This window comes from Gigantopelta aegis, chromosome 3, assembly GCF_016097555.1.
Source record: "Gigantopelta aegis isolate Gae_Host chromosome 3, Gae_host_genome, whole genome shotgun sequence".
Lineage (NCBI taxonomy): Eukaryota > Metazoa > Mollusca > Gastropoda > Neomphalida > Peltospiridae > Gigantopelta > Gigantopelta aegis.
Genome location: NC_054701.1, coordinates 82,869,268 through 82,891,165, shown reverse-complemented (window position 1 = coordinate 82,891,165; position 21,898 = coordinate 82,869,268). Strand labels below are relative to the sequence as shown.

At 34.7% G+C, this 21,898-nt stretch overlaps 1 protein-coding gene across 4 annotated transcripts in view; it reads left to right on the top strand.

Moving 5' to 3' along the window:
* Positions 1-21,898, top strand: part of LOC121369179 (heat shock 70 kDa protein 14-like) — a 52,947-nt gene that overhangs the window by 2,871 nt on the left and 28,178 nt on the right. For 3 of the 4 annotated variants that reach the window (XM_041494095.1, XM_041494094.1, XM_041494096.1), the window contains 8 exons: positions 4,783-4,863; positions 6,774-6,905; positions 12,321-12,426; positions 13,241-13,331; positions 16,689-16,793; positions 17,451-17,612; positions 18,882-19,037; positions 20,170-20,272. In XM_041494095.1, the coding sequence (XP_041350029.1) occupies positions 4,783-4,863; positions 6,774-6,905; positions 12,321-12,426; positions 13,241-13,331; positions 16,689-16,793; positions 17,451-17,612; positions 18,882-19,037; positions 20,170-20,272 (936 nt within the window). Of the gene's footprint in view, positions 1-4,782; positions 4,864-6,773; positions 6,906-11,838; positions 11,986-12,320; positions 12,427-13,240; positions 13,332-16,688; positions 16,794-17,450; positions 17,613-18,881; positions 19,038-20,169; positions 20,273-21,898 lie in introns of those variants that run through there. The other variant, XM_041494097.1, reaches the window with a different exon arrangement.

Below are 21,898 nucleotides of genomic sequence, written 5' to 3'. Positions count from 1 at the left end.
TTTGTTGTGTTTATTCTTCTTTGAAAACATATGCATTGCATGGTACCCTATTTTCGAATCGGACATTATTTCGTTACACTAAAAAAAAAAAAAAAAAAATAATAATAATAAAAACTGAGCAAGTATTCAGTACTTTATTTTGCCCATCTAACAAATTAAAAAAATATTTGTTATGGTATGATTAGTGATCGCTACAAACAATACCATTTAAATATTTTGTTCAATAAAACCAACATAATGTAACAATGTTTATATTTCATAATCCAATATCGCTAAGTTTTACCTTTGAAAGGGGTGGTGGGGGTGGACGTAGCCCAGTAGTAAAAACATTCGCCTGATGCACAGTTGGCCTAGAATTGATCCCTGCCAGTGGGTCTTGCCGGCAAAATGAAAGTAATTTGGAAAAGAGTTCGACCCATACCCCTCTATATCAAAGGCTCTAAAGACTAACCCTAACCCTATATCTAAAACTACCCTAACCATTAAACACTGTTGAAAGGGGGGTACAGGTCGAGCTCATGCCGTAGTTTGAACAGGAATATAGTGACAACCAGCCCATTGTGCATAAATTGTATGATTCCAAACTAAGCTTGTCTGCTTGAGTGGCACTCAAACCTGTTCAAGCTAGACTCAATTTCTATGATGTCATTTCCGAAAATAGGCGTATGAGCAAATTTTTCCCGAATGACATGTGACGTCAAGAGCATCCTTGCCCGAATGACCAGACAATTTTTGCCTGAATAAATAAATTAAAGTATGACACAAGTATGTTCAATCATGTTTAATTTATTCTGTAACAAGTATCCAATAAATAATAACAAGCAATAAAAAAACGCACTACGCATCCAGCACTATAATTACAGACACACGCATTCAATGTCACCATCACAAATAAATATTTCATATTTCATAATGTATCCTAGTTCATAAAAATAAACTCGAATGTAAATGCACATTACTGATGTGCATTTACATTCGAGTTTATTTTTATGAACAAAATGTATCCATGTGGGACCGGGCTATTCCACCCTCAGGTACATAATTTGATGTCGGGGACTGGCCAAGTTCACTGCATACGAGTAAGTCTTCCATACGGGTTCATTTGTGGATTTCCATACGAGTTCACTGCATTTTCCCCCATACAAGTAAGTTTTCCATACGAGTTCACCGCAAGCCCTAAATTTGTATCAGAAATTTATGACCTATGTTTCTAAACTCCGATAATCAGCATTATTTCCCACCATTCCCCAAAGGCTATGTAGTTTTTTATTCCCAATTTTGGACTAAAAAGATCCCACTTTGAATCAGGGGTTCAAATATTTAAAAAAAAATTACTTTCCACAGGGCCAGTGCCAATCAGATATTCACTTGCCCCATATATTTTTCCACTTGCCCATACTTCTTAAGGTAACCAATTGTGTTACTCCTATTTAATTTAATACAGTGCTTAATAGTGTAATAATCTTGAAAGTAATCGGTTTAATTCCACAAATAAAGAATTTTGCCAGTAGGTTACAACACTTACCTAGGAAGTACTAAATGTATATGTCTGTCCAGTAGTATCAACTGTCTTCTCTATTGATTTAAACTTTATTTTTTAAATAGTGTCCATTTGTTGATTTAAACTTTGTTATTTGTTTGGTAGTGTCCACTTGTTCATCTAAATATAATTATTGTGTCGATGTATGCCTTAGTGACCACTTGTATGACCGTGGATGTTGTGAGATCCCTTTCCACTCATGAGCCATTCTTTTATAGCTGGCATTGGTTTAAAAATGTTTAGGGATTTGGCCCATGTGTCATTATTGTGTGTATATTATTTAAATATTTTTGCCCCTGAACACTTCTCCTGGGTGTTTTTACCCTGTTAATAGCTGAGAAAAGTCTCTCGCAAACAGTCGTGGCTGGGCTCAAAGTAAACATGAGCTCTGTTACTTTGCAAATGTTTTTAAATAGTGCAGGCTTGGTAAACAACAGCCGGGGAGGGGGTGTACATCGATTGCAGCCTTGTATTTTTAACTTATCGAGCATAATTTATTTGGTAAAAACTATTAATAAAGCAGAAAAAATTAATATATTCATGGCTGTTAACTGTCCGTCGTGAGACGGAGTTCCGTCGTCAGGTTTTTTTGTTTGGTTTTTTTAATGAGAATCACTTCGGCCGTTTTCGGTTTCCGTAATGTCAACCCAATCGCTTCGGACGTTTTCTTTGCCCCACTGACCCCCTTTAGGGACCCATCCCAGGGTGTAAACTACTAAACATTTTGGGGCCGGTGAACGGCCCCATTCCCCTAACGTAAATTCCCAATCTAATATCAAACTTTTCCCCAATTAGACCCTTCAACCCAACAGTTTCCCAATAAAGATTCCCAAAGTTGCTCTTATCGTGGACACTTGAACTCATAAAAATGTTTACAAATTTAGCTAATTGTATATTTAAAAAAAAAATGACATCGAAAAAGTTTCGTTTTGGTTTTCCGATCGATTATGAACATGTGATGAAGAACTCTGACCTGGATATGCAAATTAGGTGTATCCTGTTTTGATAGTCTGTTGTATCGTAGTTTTTAGTAATAATGCCTACATTGTCTGATATAATATATTTTTGGTAGAAGAATATAACTTTTTGTTTTAATCCATCCATTTGCGTTAACACATATTTGGGATCTATCGCAACACGTCCAATCCGCTATTTACGGACGTAGAAAGTAAAAGTATTGACTTAATGAGCATCCTGCACTACCATTTGCTGTGCTATTTTAAGCAGACGATCTTATTTTGTAAAAAGGTGTGTACATATGTTTCGTACTTTTTTCCCCAGATATTTTATTATTATTTAAAAAAAATTAAAATCATGTTTGGTACGGTTTTTGTAATTAAACCCCCCCAAAAAACCCCGTTACTACAGTAGTTGTAAATTAAGTGAAAAAAACCCCTAATTTAAATGTGCTACTCACTCCCTTTGAAGTAATGGCCGTACCCGATGTCACACCATGTGACGAACAGCACGTGCGTGTTTGAACACTGTTACAATGTAATAGTTCTGCTGGGAGATTATTAGATTGCGTATTATAGATATTGAGACTTAATAAAATTGATCCGGTGAAAAATTAACATTTACCGACCAGCGGTATGTTACTTCTTTATTATTTACGATTGAATAATGGGGTCATTCGAGAACTACTCAACGTGCACTAAGGAGAGTAGGAATTATGGGATGAGTGACAAAACGTAATTGGGGGGGTGTTATTGTGCAACGTAATGTTAATTAATAAAGTATGCAACCAGTCATTGCCGTTTTATTTTAACATATATATATGTATTACTAAAGACCCCAAAGTAAAATATGACATGGTCACAAAACGTTACACGAGCGAGAGGGGTATTAAAACTGCAAGATTTTGCGTTGCGTATTGTTAAATGGACACAAAGATCAACAGAGGACTATTCAACGTTAGCGTAATGCAGTATCAGACATTGGCTTTTACCCCAATTTTTAACGACCATAATCAATTTGCAATAAGACTACGGCGACCCTATGTAAATGTATTTGAATATTTGATTTTGGGGTTTTTGTCCAATAAATTAAAAAAAACAGGGTTTGGGTTGGCAGAAATACATGTTTAAAGTGGACTACAATTGTCATGTAAAACACTACCATTTTGAATGGTGATATAATCATGGCACTGATATCCGCCATCTAAACCCCCAACCAGGGCAATGCCCTGTACCTTGAAATTTCAGTCACAACATTTTACTTTTGTTAACAGCCATGTATATTTATGTATGCTTAGAGGGCATCACACCATCACAATTATGGCGTAGGGCTAATGAAATCTAACTTCACCTTACCCGTTCATTTTACACGAACGTAGATTTACATTTGCAAAGTACTGAAACACATTAAGTATGTTCTGCTACACGGTTTATGATATCTAAACTAAAATGTCTTGCATCTTTTATAAGCATACAGTTCATAATATTTATGCTCTGTTCAAGTGAATTCGGTAATTATAAATTTGCTTTTCGCCCCCATTCATTTACAAAGAGCAGATTCCGGAACCACATTAACGTCTAATTTAATTTGAATATTACATTTTTAAACTCTATCCCAACTCATTTACCATGTTTGCAAGGATTAAACATCATGATTGCACACACAAGGCATGTATACTTTATTTTTATATGAGCTGTAAAGCGTATTGGATGTTATTTTTAAATTTGAAGATCATCGAACCGATTACGTTCAGTGGTGGAAATTACCATCTTAGTCGATAGTAAAAGGGGAATAACTCTAAAATTGTTATCGAACTTTTCAACACATTGTTTTCAGTTTTGGTGTGTCAACACATTGGCAAGAGTTCCGATCGTTCCAGCATTTAGGGTTAGGGTTAGTTGTCCTTGGAGCTATGTAAATGCTCGCACGATCGGAACTCTTTCCAAAGGTTTTACCGAGATTTGTAAAAAAATTTTTTAAAAGGTTTTAGGTGTTACATTAGTCACTTGTCATTGGGCATATGCAGTTAACATAATTACTTGCCCGGCATGAAAATTCCATTTGGCACGGGCGTCAGGCGATGGGATTTTTGAACCCCTGTGAATATAAATTTCCTTTTGTTTATTATTATAAAGAAAATGCTATGTAAATTGTAATACTTGACAAACACCAGTTTTCTCACCCATAACATTTCATGACATAAAATAGAAATATATATTAATTTGAAAAAATACCTAACAAGTAACATGTCTTCTTTTTTTTTAATTCTAATTTCTAAATTTCAGGATGGCAAGACTGACATTGTGGCAAATGACTTGGGTGATAGGGTAACCCCCTGTGTGGTGGCATTCACTGACCACGATCAGGTAAGTGCAATATATTTAAATTATTATTTATAGATGATATGTCACCTGGACGTGGGAGTCCACATAATGCTGTTAGATCTACTGGTGAGACCAGTAGAGCTAATTTTAATCAGATTGATGTAAGTGTTTATGATTTGAAAATTGATGGTCAGCAATAAACTGCTTTCCTGGAATTATGTAGGAGAGCAGTTCTCAGTGTCAAATTCACAGTCTCGTTGGGTAAATAAAATAGTGATATATTGGGGTGTAAGTTGTAACAAGGCAAGCATGTTTTTTTTCTTCAACTTCTGAGTTAACATCAAGTAAAATAATTTATAATTTACTTTGTCGTAGATTTGAACACTAAAACAAATTATATTCAAGGTTCTGCATCAACTAATGCCGGATCTGGCCATTTGTCCACTTTGACAAGTGGTTCTGAGTGTTGGAAAAATCAAGTTGTTACAAATACATTTCATATGAGACAAGTAAAAATAGTATACAATGTATGATAAGTGGATGTAGAGCCCTGAATTTTATTCTAAATTTCCCCATCTGGAGCTAGTTCTGGATTAACAGACAATTTGGCCAAATTATCTAATAGTATTAACCTTAAAACCTCCAGCAGAAACCCTGTTATTTTCTAACAAAACTTGAAATTATTTCACCAAATTAAAATAAAATTCACTATTTGGAAAGTGCTGGAGTTATTCTTGTGATTAGTTACGTCTAGCTGCAAGCATCACCTACATTGTATGGTGGCTGGGTTAGCTACAGCTGCACTATGTTGTATTGAGATTGGTGAGTACATCTAAGAACACAAGACTATGGTTAAATAGTCATTGTTTGTTTGTTGTTATTTTTTTTGTTTTTCTATCCCACTGCCTTGTTACTCCTTTGAATTCCATCTCATTTCTTCCCGATCTGGCAACTCTTCCTATCTTTCAACTTCTTTCGCTGTCCACGTCCACAACCCAGTCCTTGTCTGTCCAACCGCGACTAGTCAGTGTTCTACGTTGTGACCAAAATGGTCGCCAATGCGACCAAAATGTTGGCATGGCGACTGATTGAATTTATTATCCTCGCCATCTGGCGACTGGCTCCAAAAATGTCTTAAGTGTTAAATTATTTGGCATGTGCGTTCAGTCCTAACAGCAAAAAACCATTGAAATTTGTTGACTTTATTGTGCAGTCAGAACACTTCGTTATTTAAGAAGTTGTCTGATTGATCACTGTGAATTCCGTATTAATTTTTGGTACCATTCGGAACTCATTGCTGATTTTAGTGTTTTGGCGAAAACAATCCAGATACTTACGAAAACAATCCATATATTTCTATTGGTGTGTTAATTTAATGCACACAACCATTTGGAATATCTCAATTGATATCGATTTCTGGACCATGTATGTAATCGGCTGACTAAAGAAGTTCCGAATACTGCATTGTACTATACATAACCGATTCACTATGGTACATTACTTGTGGTTGCATGCGATTGAAGAACACGAGTACACAATCAAGTAAGGGTTGCTCTCTCACTGTTCATACTATCCACATTATAATAAAAATTGCAAAATGGAGACTGATTATTAAACAATGCATTACAAAATGAGCATTTCAACAATTACATAACGCTCTTTAATGCACCATGAGATGGGTTACAAATGTTATGGGTGAGGGGAGGGGTTGTTTCTCAAAATTTACTTACCAGCAACATCTTTAAAACAATGTGATTTTTTTTAAAAGCATAAACCACTGACCACGGAGTTCACTTCTGGTCATAATAAAAAGTTCTTTCTCTCTCTTCCCCCTTTTTTTGTTTTGTTAAATGTTGTCTAAAATTACCTTATGTAAAATGCATTTTTTGCTTTGTGTCTATATTTTTATTTCATTTGATTAAATCTGTTTTAATCTGAATGATCTGTTGTAGTCTGTAGGGGCTGCTGCTAAACAGGGAGTTATCCGAAATGCTAGCAACACTGTGCGTTACGTCAAACGACTGCTGGGTCACAAGTTCTCTAGTACCGTTGTACAAGATGTGGTAGAGAAATCACCGGTTAAGGTAATCTTTGTTTTCCTTCACTGTTTTTACATATGCAGGCTTTTTGCTAGAAAATAATTTGAGGGTATGTAATAAAAACAAAATAGACCGTAGGTGCCCCTACTAGGTGATTATGTGTTTGAATGTTTTGAAATTGGAAACTATTCAATGTGATTTGAGCAATTTTAAACAGCAGTTCTCTTCCTAGAATCTTTGTAAAAATCATAAAAATATATCCATTAATTTCAAAGATTTTAGGGTACGTATTTTTGCCCTCCGTACCTCTGGCAGAAACCCTGATATGCATGGCTGTTAACTGTCCATCGTGAGACGGATTTCCGTTGTCAGAGAAATTGTGGATATTATTTTTTCAGTAAGGTGTTTTGGTTTTTGGTTGTTTTTTTAATGAGAATCACTTCGGCCGTTTTCGGTTTCCGTAATGTCAACCCGATCACTTCGTCCATTTTCTTTGCCCAACTGACCCCCCCCCCCTCACTTTAGGTACCCATCAGATGGGTATAATCTACCATACATTTTGGGGCCGGTGAACGGCTCCATTCCCCTAACGTAAATTCCCAATCCAATATCAAACCTTTTCCCAATTACGACACAACAGTTTCCCAATAAAGATTCCCAAAGCTGCTCTTATCGTGGACACTTGAACTCATAAAAATGTTTACAAATTTAGCTAATTGTATATTTAAAAAAAACCCACTGACATCGAAAAAGTTTCGTTTTGGTTTTCTGATCGATTACGAACACGTGACAAACAAGTCTGACCTGGATATGCAAATTAGGTGTATCCTGTTTTGATACAGTCTGTTGTGTCGTAGTTTTTAGTAATAATGCCTACATTACAGTTTTGGTAGAAGAATACAACTTTTTGTTTTAATTCATCCATTTGCGTTAACACATATTTGGGATCTATCGCAACACGTCCAATCCGCTATTTACATAGTCCGAACGGACGTAGAAAGTAAAGTATTGACTTAATGTGCACCCTGCACTATCATTTGCTGTGCTATTTTAAGCAGACGATCTTATTTTGTTAAAAGGTGTGTACATATGTTTCATCCTTTTTTTCTTCAAATATTTTATTATTATTAAAAAAAAATTAAAATTTTTTTTATATGGTTTTTGTAATTAAAACCCCCCCCCCCCCCGTTACTACACTAGTTGTAAATTAAGTTAAAAAAATCCAACTTTAATTTAAATGTGCTACTCACTCCATTTGAAGTAATGGCTGTACCCGATGTCACATCATGTGACAAACAGCATGTGCGAGTTTGAACACTGTTACAATGTAATAGTTCTGCTGGGAGATTATTAGATTGTGTATTATAGATATTGAAACTTAATAAAGTTGATCCGGTCAAATATAATATTTACCGACCAGCGGTATGTTACTTAGAACTTCATTATTTACGATTGAATAATGGGGTCATTCGAGAACTATGCAACATGCACCAAGGAGATTGGGAATTATGGGATGTGTGACACAACGTAATTTTTTTTTTTTTTTTTTTTTTTTTTGGGGGGGGGGGTGTGGGGTGGTGGTGGTGGTTATTGTGCAACGTCATTGCCATTTTATTTTAACATATATGTATTACTAAAGACCCCAAAGTAAAATATGACACGGTCACAAAACGTTACAAGGGGAGAGGGGTATTAAAACTGCAAGATTTTGCATTAAGGATTGTTAAATGGACACAAAGATCAACAAAGGACTATTCAACATTAACTAATGCAGTATCAGACATTGGCTTTTACCCCAATTTTTAACGACCCCCTCCCCCTCCCATAATGAATTTGCAATAACACAAGGGCCACCCGATGTAAATGTATTTGAATATTTGATTTTCCGTCCATTAGCTGGCAGTCAAGCCTAAATAAATAATATCAGGTAATAATGCAAACTTTAAAAAAATGCCCGTAGCTTATGAAAGAACACCCCAGCAAATGTCAGCCTAATAGGACTATTTCCATTAATATAGGTTCACTGCAGGACCCATCATATTAATGTTTTTGTCCAATAAAAAAAATAACGGTGTGGGATGGGAGAAATTTATACATGTTTAAAGTGGACTACAATTGTCATATAAAACATTACCATTTTGAATGCTCAGTACCTTAAAATTTCAGTCACAACATTTTACTTTTGTTAACATCCATGGATATGTTTGTGATAAATAACTACAAGCAGACTTTCTGAGAGTACTGCTAAAGCAATACATGTCCACTACCGGGCCCAACAAATATGAGCCATATAACTGACAAAAATGGGCACAATACCATGAAAGTCAAACTCGATCTGTAACATAAAATGTCTACTGAAATATCTTCAGGCATTGCAAAAAAAAAAAGGGGGGGGGGACTGGAAAACTATACTGTAAATTATGAAATTAATGCTTGCGAAATATTAATGCGAAATATGTGTCAGATGTATTGGCGCATTATATTTTTAACCTATGTCACCACCTAGAAAAAAAGAAACAACCAAACGTGTACCTATTACAATGAAAGTGCTATTTTATGTCATTAGAAAAGTTTTTTTGGGGGTGGGGATGGTAATAATAGAATAAAAAAATAAAAACACCAGGAAATAATGTTTAAAAATTATTTTGGGGGTTAATTTAAAAAGGTTTTAATTTTTTAATTTAATTTTAATGAAATGTTTTCTTAATTTTTATTTATTTTGTAGGTTTTTTTTAATTTTTTTATTATTATTATTATTTTTTTTTATTTTTATTATTGTTTTATTCAAATAAGATTTGCATCATGACAGATTTCTTGGTAACATCAGCATTTACTGTTTGTGAGGATGAGGTACTTCTTGCTGAAGTGAAAAGAAAACCTTTGGCCAGATACCAAGATATATTAAGAGGTGTTCGTGCATGTTTTGAAGCTTCATGATGATGTAAATCTTCTCTGAAGTTTCAAATTCATCGACCACAGATATAATTCCATCCTGCTTTAGAATATCAATGGCTGCATTATCTTGCTTTATAAACTTGTTCCAAAGCTCCTGATCCTGGTCATTGGGGACCTTTTTGATGATTTTTATCACCAAATCTCTCGGATCGTCCTCTTTGCTACACTTTAGCATTGTAATGTGACGATTGTTACCGAGTAATTCGCCTAGTGTGTATCCTTTACTAACAAGCAGCTCTTCCTCGGTAATAATTGGTGGGGGTTCTTCCTCGGTAGCCATTGTGGTGTCATTCTCCACTTCGACTACCTCGGCTTTGAGGCTACTACCGAAAGCTGATTTATTCTTAACACTAGACATATTGAATAATTTTCAAAACATTAATGGAAAAATTGAAAGTGCCTACGTGAATATCGTTCAGGCACTATTCTTTATGACAGAAACAGACGTTTTTATACCCTTACCAGTTAGTGGATGAGTCTATTATTTAGGTCTAAAGGTAATAAAAAGAAAATGATGGGTACACTTATGTTAAATTGTCATTCAGAGTCATCAGAAAAGTTCATTGTTTTACTAGGGGTACACAGCATTTGTATTGTCTAATTTGGTGTGTTAATTTTAGCTATCATTTTATATTTTTAGATGTATTTATCAAAACAAATTATATTTTGTTTATTAATGTGATATTGTAATAAAGTTAAAAATGGTTTTGCATATTTTTGTTTTTTAAATTTGTATTGTTTAATAATAATGTCATAGTTTGGAACATCCCATTGTTGTCTGCTTAACTGTCCTGGATCATTCCATTTTAGTTTAATTTTCATTGACCTGAATGCAAATGGAACAATCTTAAATGAAGTAATTACATATTCATTAATCAGCAGTATTGGAACATTCTAAAACAATGTGGGTCAGGTGTCGTAAATTGAAAATTGTTTGTTTAATGAGGGTTTTTTTGGGTTTTTTTTTTTTAAATGAGAACGTTCAATTAGTCATTGTTTTGTAATTAAGATGGACAAGAAATACGTTTTCTCACTGTGTAGCCAAAATTAATGAATGTATATATTTTTTTTCTATTTCCTTTTTTCCTTTTTTTTTTTTTCCGAACTAAATATAGCGATAGTACAAATCTTTTACAAATTCTCAAATTAATTATTAACAAATGTATTTATAAATGCATTATAAAACTCATCTTTAGCTTATCAGTCTCTTTTGTAGATAACAAGCTATGCCTTTTATGTAATTTGTAGTAAATAACAAAAATTAAGATAATTTAATTCCAGTAAGATGTAATACACGTAATATGGCTAATTTGGGCAAGAGGTTGAAAGTTGAAAGTGGACAATGTTTGTTTGCAAAAATAGTATTTTATTACACATACTTACATCAAATGTATCACGTGTACACAGTACAATGTAAGTTGCTATATATGTTTTTGTTCATTGTTGGCTGGGTCCAGAACAATGGAGGTCAAAGGTCATTCTGTTATTTGACCGTTGACATTGCTTTAATAGTTAATCCACTTCTTGTTTTTAACTCTTCTGGTGTATTACATTATGTTATAATTATTATACATATAATAATTATGTATTTCAGATGATAATATTGTACAGTGTCAGTTGCTATATATATATATATATATATATATATATATATATTTTTTTTTTTTTTTATATATCATTGTTGGTTGGGTCCAGAACAATAAAGAGGTCAAAGGTCATAGGTCATTCTGTTATGTGACCTTTGACGTCTAATAGTTAACCCACTTCTTGTTTTTAACTGTTCTGATGTATTACATTACATTATATCATCATTATTATGCATATAATAATTATATATTTCAGATGATAATGTTGTTTCAAAGATATTATCTTTGGTTGATTAAGTCATTGTATTGAAATGGGTTGCTTTTATTTTTAGAACAGTGGTATCCATGGGTAAACAACTATTTTATTCAATGACCTTTGACCCATTTTTAATTGTTTGGAACATTCCATTTGTCTTTAATCTCAACAATGAACCCATCTTAAATGCAATTATTGCACAGCTATTCTCCATGTAGAAATGAAGTAACTTTTGACAATATTACTGATTGCAAGATACAATGTATTTATAAGACTTACCAGTAGTATCTTTAATGCTACATGTGTTAATCTTCAAAGTGGTTTGGGGGTAGGTAGTGCCATGTACTTATAGCCTATGAACATTTTAGTATTTTCTTATATACCAGGTATTTATTTACATTTATTAAGTACATGTATGTCTGAAATGCTGAAAAATACTTTTATTTAACTATGTGATTTTATTTTTTACCACAGCTTTTTGACATTCCATGTTTTATTTTTAAACATGTATGGATCTTATCTCTATTATTTAATTGGCCAATTACATAATTATATGTTGAAATATTGAAAAGAGAAATTTAATTCATTTGGAATTGGGAAATCACCAGTGTTTAAAAAAAATCAGTATTAAAGTAATACTAATTTTTTGTTTCTTTTACACAGATTGTTGAGAAAGATGGTGTACCTGTGTATGAAGTTAGCCATATGGGCAAGACTAAACAAGTCTCAATGACATGTATTGCAGAAACCATTTACAGAAAAATGCTAGGTAAGGACACATAGAACTGCTCCATTTTAAAATTCATCGTTAAAAAAGTATACAAGTTTAGTGTCATAATGACACTAAACTTGTATACTTTTTAACGCTGAATTTTATGGTAATTATAGCTTTAATATTGAAAATTGTTGAATTATTGCATAATCTATTTTATTTTATTTTTTTATTTATTTTATTTTATTTTTTTATATTATTTATATTATTTATTTATTTATTTATCAATTTTATTTATTTATTTATTTATCAATTTTATTTATTTATTTATTTATCAATTAAAATTTATTTTATTATATTAAGGTTAACTTGATAATAAAGTTAAGTTAAAACCAGGCAAAAATGTTTTGCAAAGTTGTAGGCAAATATCCGGATATGACATTACATGTACATGTAGTTATGTTTTTACTTCTAATAAAGCTATTTCAGTTTTTAAAAATTTATTCTAGTTTAGTTTATTTTTTTTTTTTTTTAATTTTTTTTATATATTATTTATCTATTTATTTATCAATTTTATTTATTTATTTATTTATCAATTAAATTTATTTTATTATATAAAGGTTAACTTGATAATAAAGTTAAGTTAAAACCAGGCAAAAATGTTTTTCAAAGTTACAGGCAAATATCCGGATATGATATTATATGTAAATGTAGTTATGTTTTTACTTCTAATAAAGCTATTTCAGTTTTTAAAAATTTCAAACATTGAAAATCCTGCATTAAAGTATTTTTTGGCAAAAAGCAATAAGTATCACTGAGGTTTTTTTTTTTTAACCCACCAATTGAATACTGTTATTTATTTTTTCTTCAGAAACTGCTCAGAGTCATGGAGGCCGAGGAATTCAAGATGCAGTGCTCACTGTACCTGTTGGTTTTACTCCTGAGCAAAGAAATGCTATCAGGTATCTTCTGCCTCTTTATAAGCTTCTTAGTATTTTTTAACCCGTGATCATTTTGAGAGTATGTTGCAGTTGTAAAAATGTAATTCTACATTGAAGAGAAACCAGTGTTTTTCACTCTCAGGCTGTAAACTATTATTAAACCGAAGTATTTTTGCCAATTAAATCTGTGTGAGATTAAATTAAAAAAATAACAATAACAAAATATAAGAGATAAATAGTCTGGGGTGTTAAAAGCCGTCCATATCAGTTTAGGAAAGTAGGCTTTGAGTTTCAGGCATTAAAAAAACAGCTTTGTTTTCTACACTGAACATTGTCACACCCAATAGCCAATGTGTATTTTTGTGCTGGGGTGTTAAAAGCCGCCCATATCAGTTTAGGAAAGTAGGCTTTGAGTTTCAGGCGTTAAAAAAACAGCTTTGTTTTCTACACTGAACATTGTGACACCCAATAGCTAATGTGTATTTTTGTGCTGGGGTGTTAAAAGCCGTCCATATCAGTTTAGGAAAGTAGGCTTTGAGTTTCAGGCGTTAAAAAACCAGCTTTGTTTTCTACGCTGAAAATTGTCACACCCAATAGCCAATGTGTATTTTTGTGCTGGGGTGTTAAAAGCCGTCCATATCAGTTTAGGAAAGTAGGCTTTGAGTTTCAGGCATTAAAAAACCAGCTTTGTTTTCTACACTGAAAATTGTGACACCCAATAGCCAATGTGTATTTTTGTGCTGGGGTGTTAAAGCCGTCCATATCAGTTTAAGAAAGTAGGCTTTGAGTTTCAGGCGTTAAAAAACCAGCTTTGTTTTCTACGCTGAACATTGTCACACCCAATAGCCAATGTGTATTTTTGTGCTGGGGTGTTAAAAGCCGTCCATATCAATTTAGGAAAGTAGGCTTTGAGTTTCAGGCGTTAAAAAACCAGCTTTGTTTTCTACGCTGAAAATTGTCACACCCAATAGCCAATGTGTATTTTTGTGCTGGGGTGTTAAAAGCCGTCCATATCAGTTTAGGAAAGTAGGCTTTGAGTTTCAGGTGTTAAAAAACCAGCTTTGTTTTCTACGCTGAAAATTGTCACACCCAATAGCCAATGTGTATTTTTGTGCTGGGGTGTTAAAAGCCATCCATATCAGTTTAGGAAAGTAGGCTTTGAGTTTCAGGCGTTAAAAAACCAGCTTTGTTTTCTACGCTGAAAATTGTGACACCCAATAGCCAATGTGTGTTTTTGTGCTGGGGTGTTAAAAGCCGTCCATATCAGTTTAGGAAAGTAGGCTTTGAGTTTCAGGCGTTAAAAAACCAGCTTTGTTTTCTACGCTGAAAATTGTGACACCCAATAGCCAATGTGTATTTTTGTGCTGGGGTGTTAAAAGCCGTCCATATCAGTTTAGGAAAGTAGGCTTTGAGTTTCAGGCGTTAAAAAACCAGCTTTGTTTTCTACGCTGAAAATTGTGACACCCAATAGCCAATGTGTATTTTTGTGCTGGGGTGTTAAAAGCCGTCCATATCAGTTTAGGAAAGTAGGCTTTGAGTTTCAGGCGTTAAAAAACCAGCTTTGTTTTCTACACTGAACATTGTCACACCCAATAGCCAATGTGTATTTTCGTGCTGGGGTGTTAAAAGCCGTCCATATCAATTTAGGAAAGTAGGCTTTGAGTTTCAGGCGTTAAAAAACCAGCTTTGTTTTCTACGCTGAAAATTGTCACACCCAATAGCCAATGTGTATTTTTGTGCTGTGGTGTTAAAAGCCGTCCATATCAGTTTAGGAAAGTAGGCTTTGAGTTTCAGGCGTTAAAAAACCAGCTTTGTTTTCTACGCTGAAAATTGTGACACCCAATAGCCAATGTGTATTTTTGTGCTGGGGTGTTAAAAGCCATCCACATCAGTTTAGGAAAGTAGGCTTTGAGTTTCAGGCGTTAAAAAACCAGCTTTGTTTTCTACACTGAAAATTGTGACACCCAATAGCCAATGTGTATTTTTGTGCTGGGGTGTTAAAAGCCGTCCATATCAGTTTAGGAAAGTAGGCTTTGAGTTTCAGGCGTTAAAAAACCAGCTTTGTTTTCTACACTGAACATTGTCACACCCAATAGCCAATGTGTATTTTTGTGCTGGGGTGTTAAAAGCCGTCCATATCAATTTAGGAAAGTAGGCTTTGAGTTTCAGGCGTTAAAAAACAGCTTTGTTTTCTACGCTGAAAATTGTCACACCCAATAGCCAATGTGTATTTTTGTGCTGGGGTGTTAAAAGCCATCCATATCAGTTTAGGAAAGTAGGCTTTGAGTTTCAGGCGTTAAAAAACCAGCTTTGTTTTCAACGCTGAAAATTGTGACACCCAATAGCCAATGTGTATTTTTGTGCTGTGGTGTTAAAAGCCGTCCATATCAGTTTAGGAAAGTAGGCTTTGAGTTTCAGGCGTTAAAAAACCAGCTTTGTTTTCTACGCTGAAAATTGTGACACCCAATAGCCAATGTGTATTTTTGTGCTGGGGTGTTAAAAGCCATCCATATCAGTTTAGGAAAGTAGGCTTTGAGTTTCAGGCGTTAAAAAACCAGCTTTGTTTTCTACGCTGAAAATTGTGACACCCAATAGCCAATGTGTATTTTTGTGCTGTGGTGTTAAAAGCCGTCCATATCAGTTTAGGAAAGTAGGCTTTGAGTTTCGGGCGTTAAAAAAACAGCTTTGTTTTCTACGCTGAACATTGTCACACCCAATAGCCAATGTGTATTTTTGTGCTGGGGTGTTAAAAGCCGTCCATATCAGTTTAGGAAAGTAGGCTTTGAGTTTCAGGCGTTAAAAAAAACCCTTTGTTTTCTACACTGAAAATTGTGACACCCAATAGCCAATGTGTATTTTTGTGCTGGGGTGTCATTATACACTGAAAACAACAATTTAGTACTGTTAGTGGCATTGATCCTAGTTACTGATTAGTGTAACATATTTTTGTATAATACACCCCCGCCCCCACCCCACCCCCAAAACATGTGACAGTTTGTGTAATCTGAGTTGTTAAATTTCAGTGTCACTGCTCACAAGACTCCTTCACCCTCACCCCCATTCCACTACCACTACCACCTCCACCACCACCACCACCACCACCACCACCACCTAAACATGAGTTTGTAACTAGCAGACCTGACAATCTTCTGCGGATCCGCGGAAATCCGCAGATTTGAAAGCCATTTAGGTTGTTTCTGTCCAAATCCGAAGAGTTTTTTTGGGGAGGTGTAGGTACCTTTATTTTGTCACTCCGATGGTCTAAATACATTTTTCACAATATTTCTAATCTGCTTTCGTGCCGTTTTGGGTTACTTCACGCTTTAGACCTCCCCACTCATGCCTGAACTAGTGATAATCTGAGTTGTTAAATTTCAGTGACGCAGCTCATAAAGCCGGGTTCAACATCTTGCGAGTTGTCAGTGAAGCAGCTGCCGCGGTTTTAGCCTATGACCTGGGTCAACTCAACCACGCAGAAAACAGGTAGGCTTATTAAGGTCGAAGACGAGACATTGTGACACCATCGGGTTTGGCTTTATGCACAATAAATATAACATATCTTACCATGCTTTCACTATAGATTCATTTTTGGTAAAGAATTTTTATTTTTTTTTAAACGTTTTTTTTTTTTTTTAATACAGTCTTGATGCATTCGTAATTATAGAATACAACATTTCTAATAGCATTACATTTAGAAAAATGAGCATCATGGATGAATAATTATAATACAGATATGTAGTAATATTCATGATTATAGAACAAAAAATTCCTAACAACAATTTTCCACCAAAGGTTTTCCAGCATCTAGAAAAAAAGTGTCATGGACAAGTAATTATTGTACAGATATGTAGTGATGTCATGTGTAATTATTCAAGCACAGTAAATGCTTTCATAGTAAAAATTTAAAAAAAAAATTCTAATAGCAATTTTCCACCAAACAATTTCCAGCATCTAGCTTTAACAAGCAGCATGACAGTCGAGAAATTATTGTACATACTGTACATGTATGGTAGGGATGGCATTAAAATAGTGATATCATTCAAAATGACAAACAGCTGTGTGACAAAATGGTATGTTGGCTTTGTATTAACTTCACCCATATCAAACTAGTTGTCATGTTTGTTTGTGTTGTTTGTTTAGCACCGTTCTGGTGTATCGGTTCGGAGGAACATCCACTGAAGCCACCATGATCAAAGTGGAGAATGGATTGTATCGGGTGTGTGCTTCATTCACTGATCCTAATTTCGGAGCGGACGAATACACAAGAGTTCTCTGTGATTACCTTGTCACAGAGTTTAAACGGTATTGTGGCAATTAGTTAATGACATAATTTTGAATGGTTTTTTTTGTAGTTTTTTTTGTGTACACATATGCAACCCCTGCAAATTAAAAATATGCATAACCCAAAAATTGCAAAAGCTAATGTGATTAGGGTAACTTTTATATTAATTAAAAACAGAATAAAAGACACATTGACTGGTCATCCAGTAATTTGGTTATGCCAAATAAAATTACATAACCTTGCACAAACATAATTGTATTTCTGCAAGAATTCCCCCAAATAAATTAACATCTTCTGTCTCTGGTTGCTGTATGTATTCTGTAAGTTAGAATGTTTGTGTGTTTTCCATCTTTGAGAGTGTTTGTTACTCAGAGCATAATACCGTGAAACCAGTCTTAACTGAACCATTAAGAAATCATCAGAATCATGTCAAAACCGGGCAAGTTTCATGGTCCCGAATTTTCTCAATTCTAAAATGTGACGCTCTAAACACTGGATCGTATCTAAATCAGATAAATATTAGGTTCCTGGTGTGGTCTGGGTTAGACAGGTTGAATCACTGTAATTACTTCATTTACAGAATTTTATAATTATAATTTAAGAACCAGTTCTTTTTAATTTTAAGAATTTTAAAAATTGTCAACCTTAAGGACCTCAACCCTTGAAATTTAGATCATCTTGCAGCACCAATTTTGTATAGATAATAAATAGAGGATTCGTCACGTCTGTATTTTAGTATGGAAAATATCAACTATGTTAATCAGTATTTGTCATGGTTCTGCTGAGACAAATATCGATTGACTAGACGAGGTTGACTAGACGAGGTTGATATCTTACATATTAAAAAAGACGAGTAGTGAATTCTATTTATCGTATAACACTTTTAAAATAACATTTTAATTCAATATTTAATAATTAATTGTTCTGAAGTTGCCTCACCAGTAATATTACGTCATTATGATTAGTACAAATGTATTTGGATGTCACACACTTTAATGAAATCTTGTTGGTTGTAAACAAATGACCCATTGACAGCAAAACCTTATTAACCGAGTTAATAATAGTAAATATCAAATGGGGTTTTGACATGGATATAATGGGTAAGTTATAAGAAAAAAGCAAAAAATACCTGATGCCGATAAAAATGCCATTGCTCAATTCAGCAATTGGTTTTTTGCTGTGCCACGACTGACTACCATTTTGAATTTCAAGGGTTTGGACCTTAAGTACTTTGGAATCTGTGTTTGTTTACATATGAATTTGATAGCCTTACTTGTTATTTGTTCCAGACAGTTTCGGTGTGATGTTCGCGAGAACAAGCGTGCGATGATCAAGTTGTGGCTTGCGGCTGAGGTGTGCAAACACACGATGTCAAACCTGGGCAACGCTCACTGCACCATCGATTCCCTTCATGACGGCATCGACTACCATCAAACCATATCCAGGTTAGATACACTTTGGTTTTTCAGTTGAGCAGAATTCTTCTTTTTAGATGATTGAAAGTAGGTTTTTATCTGTTCCAAACCAGTGGTCAGTTTTTTATTTTCTTAATTTTGACACCCAGGTGCAGTAATTGATATTAAAGGAAAGATAAGGAATTTGTATTTTAAGGACTCCTGAGGACATCATTTAATTAGTAGCAAGGGCTATTTTATTTGCTTCATAATGTACACAGAGAATATTTCACAAGCAGCCGTTAGATATGATACATTGAGTTGTTTTTAAAATGTATCGAAGGAGATAAAGCGAGTTGGATACATTTTATACAGTGATTTGTAAGATAAATGGCATCTAATGGACACCAGTGTAATATTCTATTTCTTGCATACTTCGCTTTCCAACCAAAATATAGGATTACTTATGGTTTGGCTTTGGCATCTAGATCATTGCCATGAAGCAGGCAATCACATTATTAAATTCATGTCCAATATACTTTGAATATTATCTTAAAGCCTTCTCTTTATTCTATGCATGTATATGTTGTTCTCTGTTTTCAGGGCCAGGTTTGAAAGTCTTGTGTTCCAGTCCTACTACAGCATGTGTGTATTTTTGTTCTCTGTTTTCAGGGCCAGGTTTGAAAGTCTTTGTTCAAGTCTACTACAGCATGTGTGTATTGTTCTCTGTTTTCAGGGCCAGGTTTGAAAGTCTTTGTTCCAGTCTACTACAGCATGCGTGTATTGTTCTCTTTAGGGCCAGGTTTGAAAGTCTGTGTTCCAGTCTACTTCAGCATGTGTGTATTGTTATTTTCTGTTTTCAGGGCCAGGTTTGAAAGTCTTTGTTCCAGTCTACTACAGCATGTGTGTATTGTTGTTCTCTGTTTTCAGGGCCAGGTTTGAAAGTCTGTGTTCCATTCTACTATAGCATGTGTGTATTGTTCTCTGTTTTTAGGACCAGGTTTGAAAGTCTTGTGTTCCAGTCTACTACAGCATGTGTGTATTGTTTTTCTCTGTTTTCAGGGCCAGGTTTGAAAGTCTTATGTTCCAGTCTACTACAGCATGTGTGTATTGTTCTCTTTAGGGCCAGGTTTGAAAGTCTGTGTTCCAGTCTACTACAGCATGTGTGTATTGTTCTCTTTAGGGCCAGGTTTGAAAGTCTGTGTTCCAGTCTACTACAGCAGAACACTCGAATCATCGACCAATGTCTCAGCGAGTCCAACCTTCAGAAAGAAGACATCAATAAGGTTGGTTGTCGCTAAGGGACCATTGTCACTGTTACCCAGAGATGCCAACCATTACGAATTTGGCGGAATCATTACGAATTTAAAGCATAGATTACGCTATTATGATTGTCTTGTTTGAAATTCTGATTTTTAGAAAGAAAGTCGTAATTTCATGTATTTGGTGTCGGATTGTATTTTGGAAAGCACAAATGTTGTTAACACTGGAGAAATGGAACTTTTTCCCTCTTCACCGTCAACAATCATAGATTGGTTTCCTGCCTTGTTCTTTAAACTTATGGATTCCAAATAGCGAGTATAGCAAGCGTGGCAATATAGAATAAACCAGTGTAGCAGTCAGTCTTCCGAGCAGCCCCGATGTTTGCTGATTGGGTAAGGCCTTGAACTTGACTTTACCAAAATGTCGAAGAGGAAAGGTCTCAAATCTGTCGGTGAAGTAGCAGTGAAAAAAACCTGTGTGCGTCAAAGATAAAAGGTTGAATACAGCCATATGTGGCCTTGAATGAAATCATCACGAATTGAAGGGCGAGTGTAATTTTTACCTTACAACAAATATCAGTGCATATAACTCAGTGTTGGCTCAGGACCAAATTTTAGGGGGGTCCACTGGACCCCCTATTTTGAGAGTGACAGGTCCAGTGGAAAAATAGGGTGTCCAGTGTTCATGTTGCAACAGCATATAGAATAAAGGAGGGGTCTTGAAACCCCTCGACTTGTTTTGGATGCGTTTATTTCGAAAACAATGTGTTAAAAACGTGCTCCTGAGCCATCACTGATAACATTCCTATTTTCGGGTGTGTGATTCTTATTTTTGAAGGCCTGGATTCCTATGACACTCCAACTAGGGTTGGCATCTCTGTGTTACCCAGGGGACAAAACTGAGTTGTTGTTTTTTAATTGCTTACAAAACTAAGTCTGGACTCAAATCTTTAATAATCTTCGCGATGAGCAAAATCAAGGCGAGCTGAAGATCACTCACCTAAAGTGGTGCTAGAGGTGAGCTATCAAAAAACATTTTTATTGCAAAGCAATTAATTTGCCACTTTCTTAAAACTTTAAAGGTGAGTGTTGAGAGGATCAGGCATTACAACTCAATTTTCCTGACAATTTGGATATGTTGCAGTAATGTAACCGTAAAGTCTCGGACATCCAATAGCCGACGATTAATTAATCAAAGTGCTCTAGTGGTGTCGTTAAATAAAACAAACTTTTATTAGTCTTGAGTCTAGACTCTAAAATGTTTATAAGCATATGGCCTGATGTGCTGTAAAAGGTTTGTTACCAAAAATCATATCTACCTTAACAAGGAACAGTATCGTGTCGTGATTCACTCTTCAAGTACAACGATTGCTACAACATTCTAAAATGTTAAAATCTTAAATTGATTAGCAGTGTCACTGATCAAAGTTTGTACACGTTCAGCTGGGATCTCAACCTGGGTGTACAACAAGCTACTGGAAATTTGTACAGAGCTGTTAGATATGGTGCTCTCATCCGACAACCAGGCAGATTTTTTGCACTGGTCCATTAACAGCTTTTCTCAATCATGCAATGGCTGCGGTTTCCACACGATTTTACCAATAAGAAAAACACAGTTTAATGCATATATAGGTATAAGTTAGTCATAAT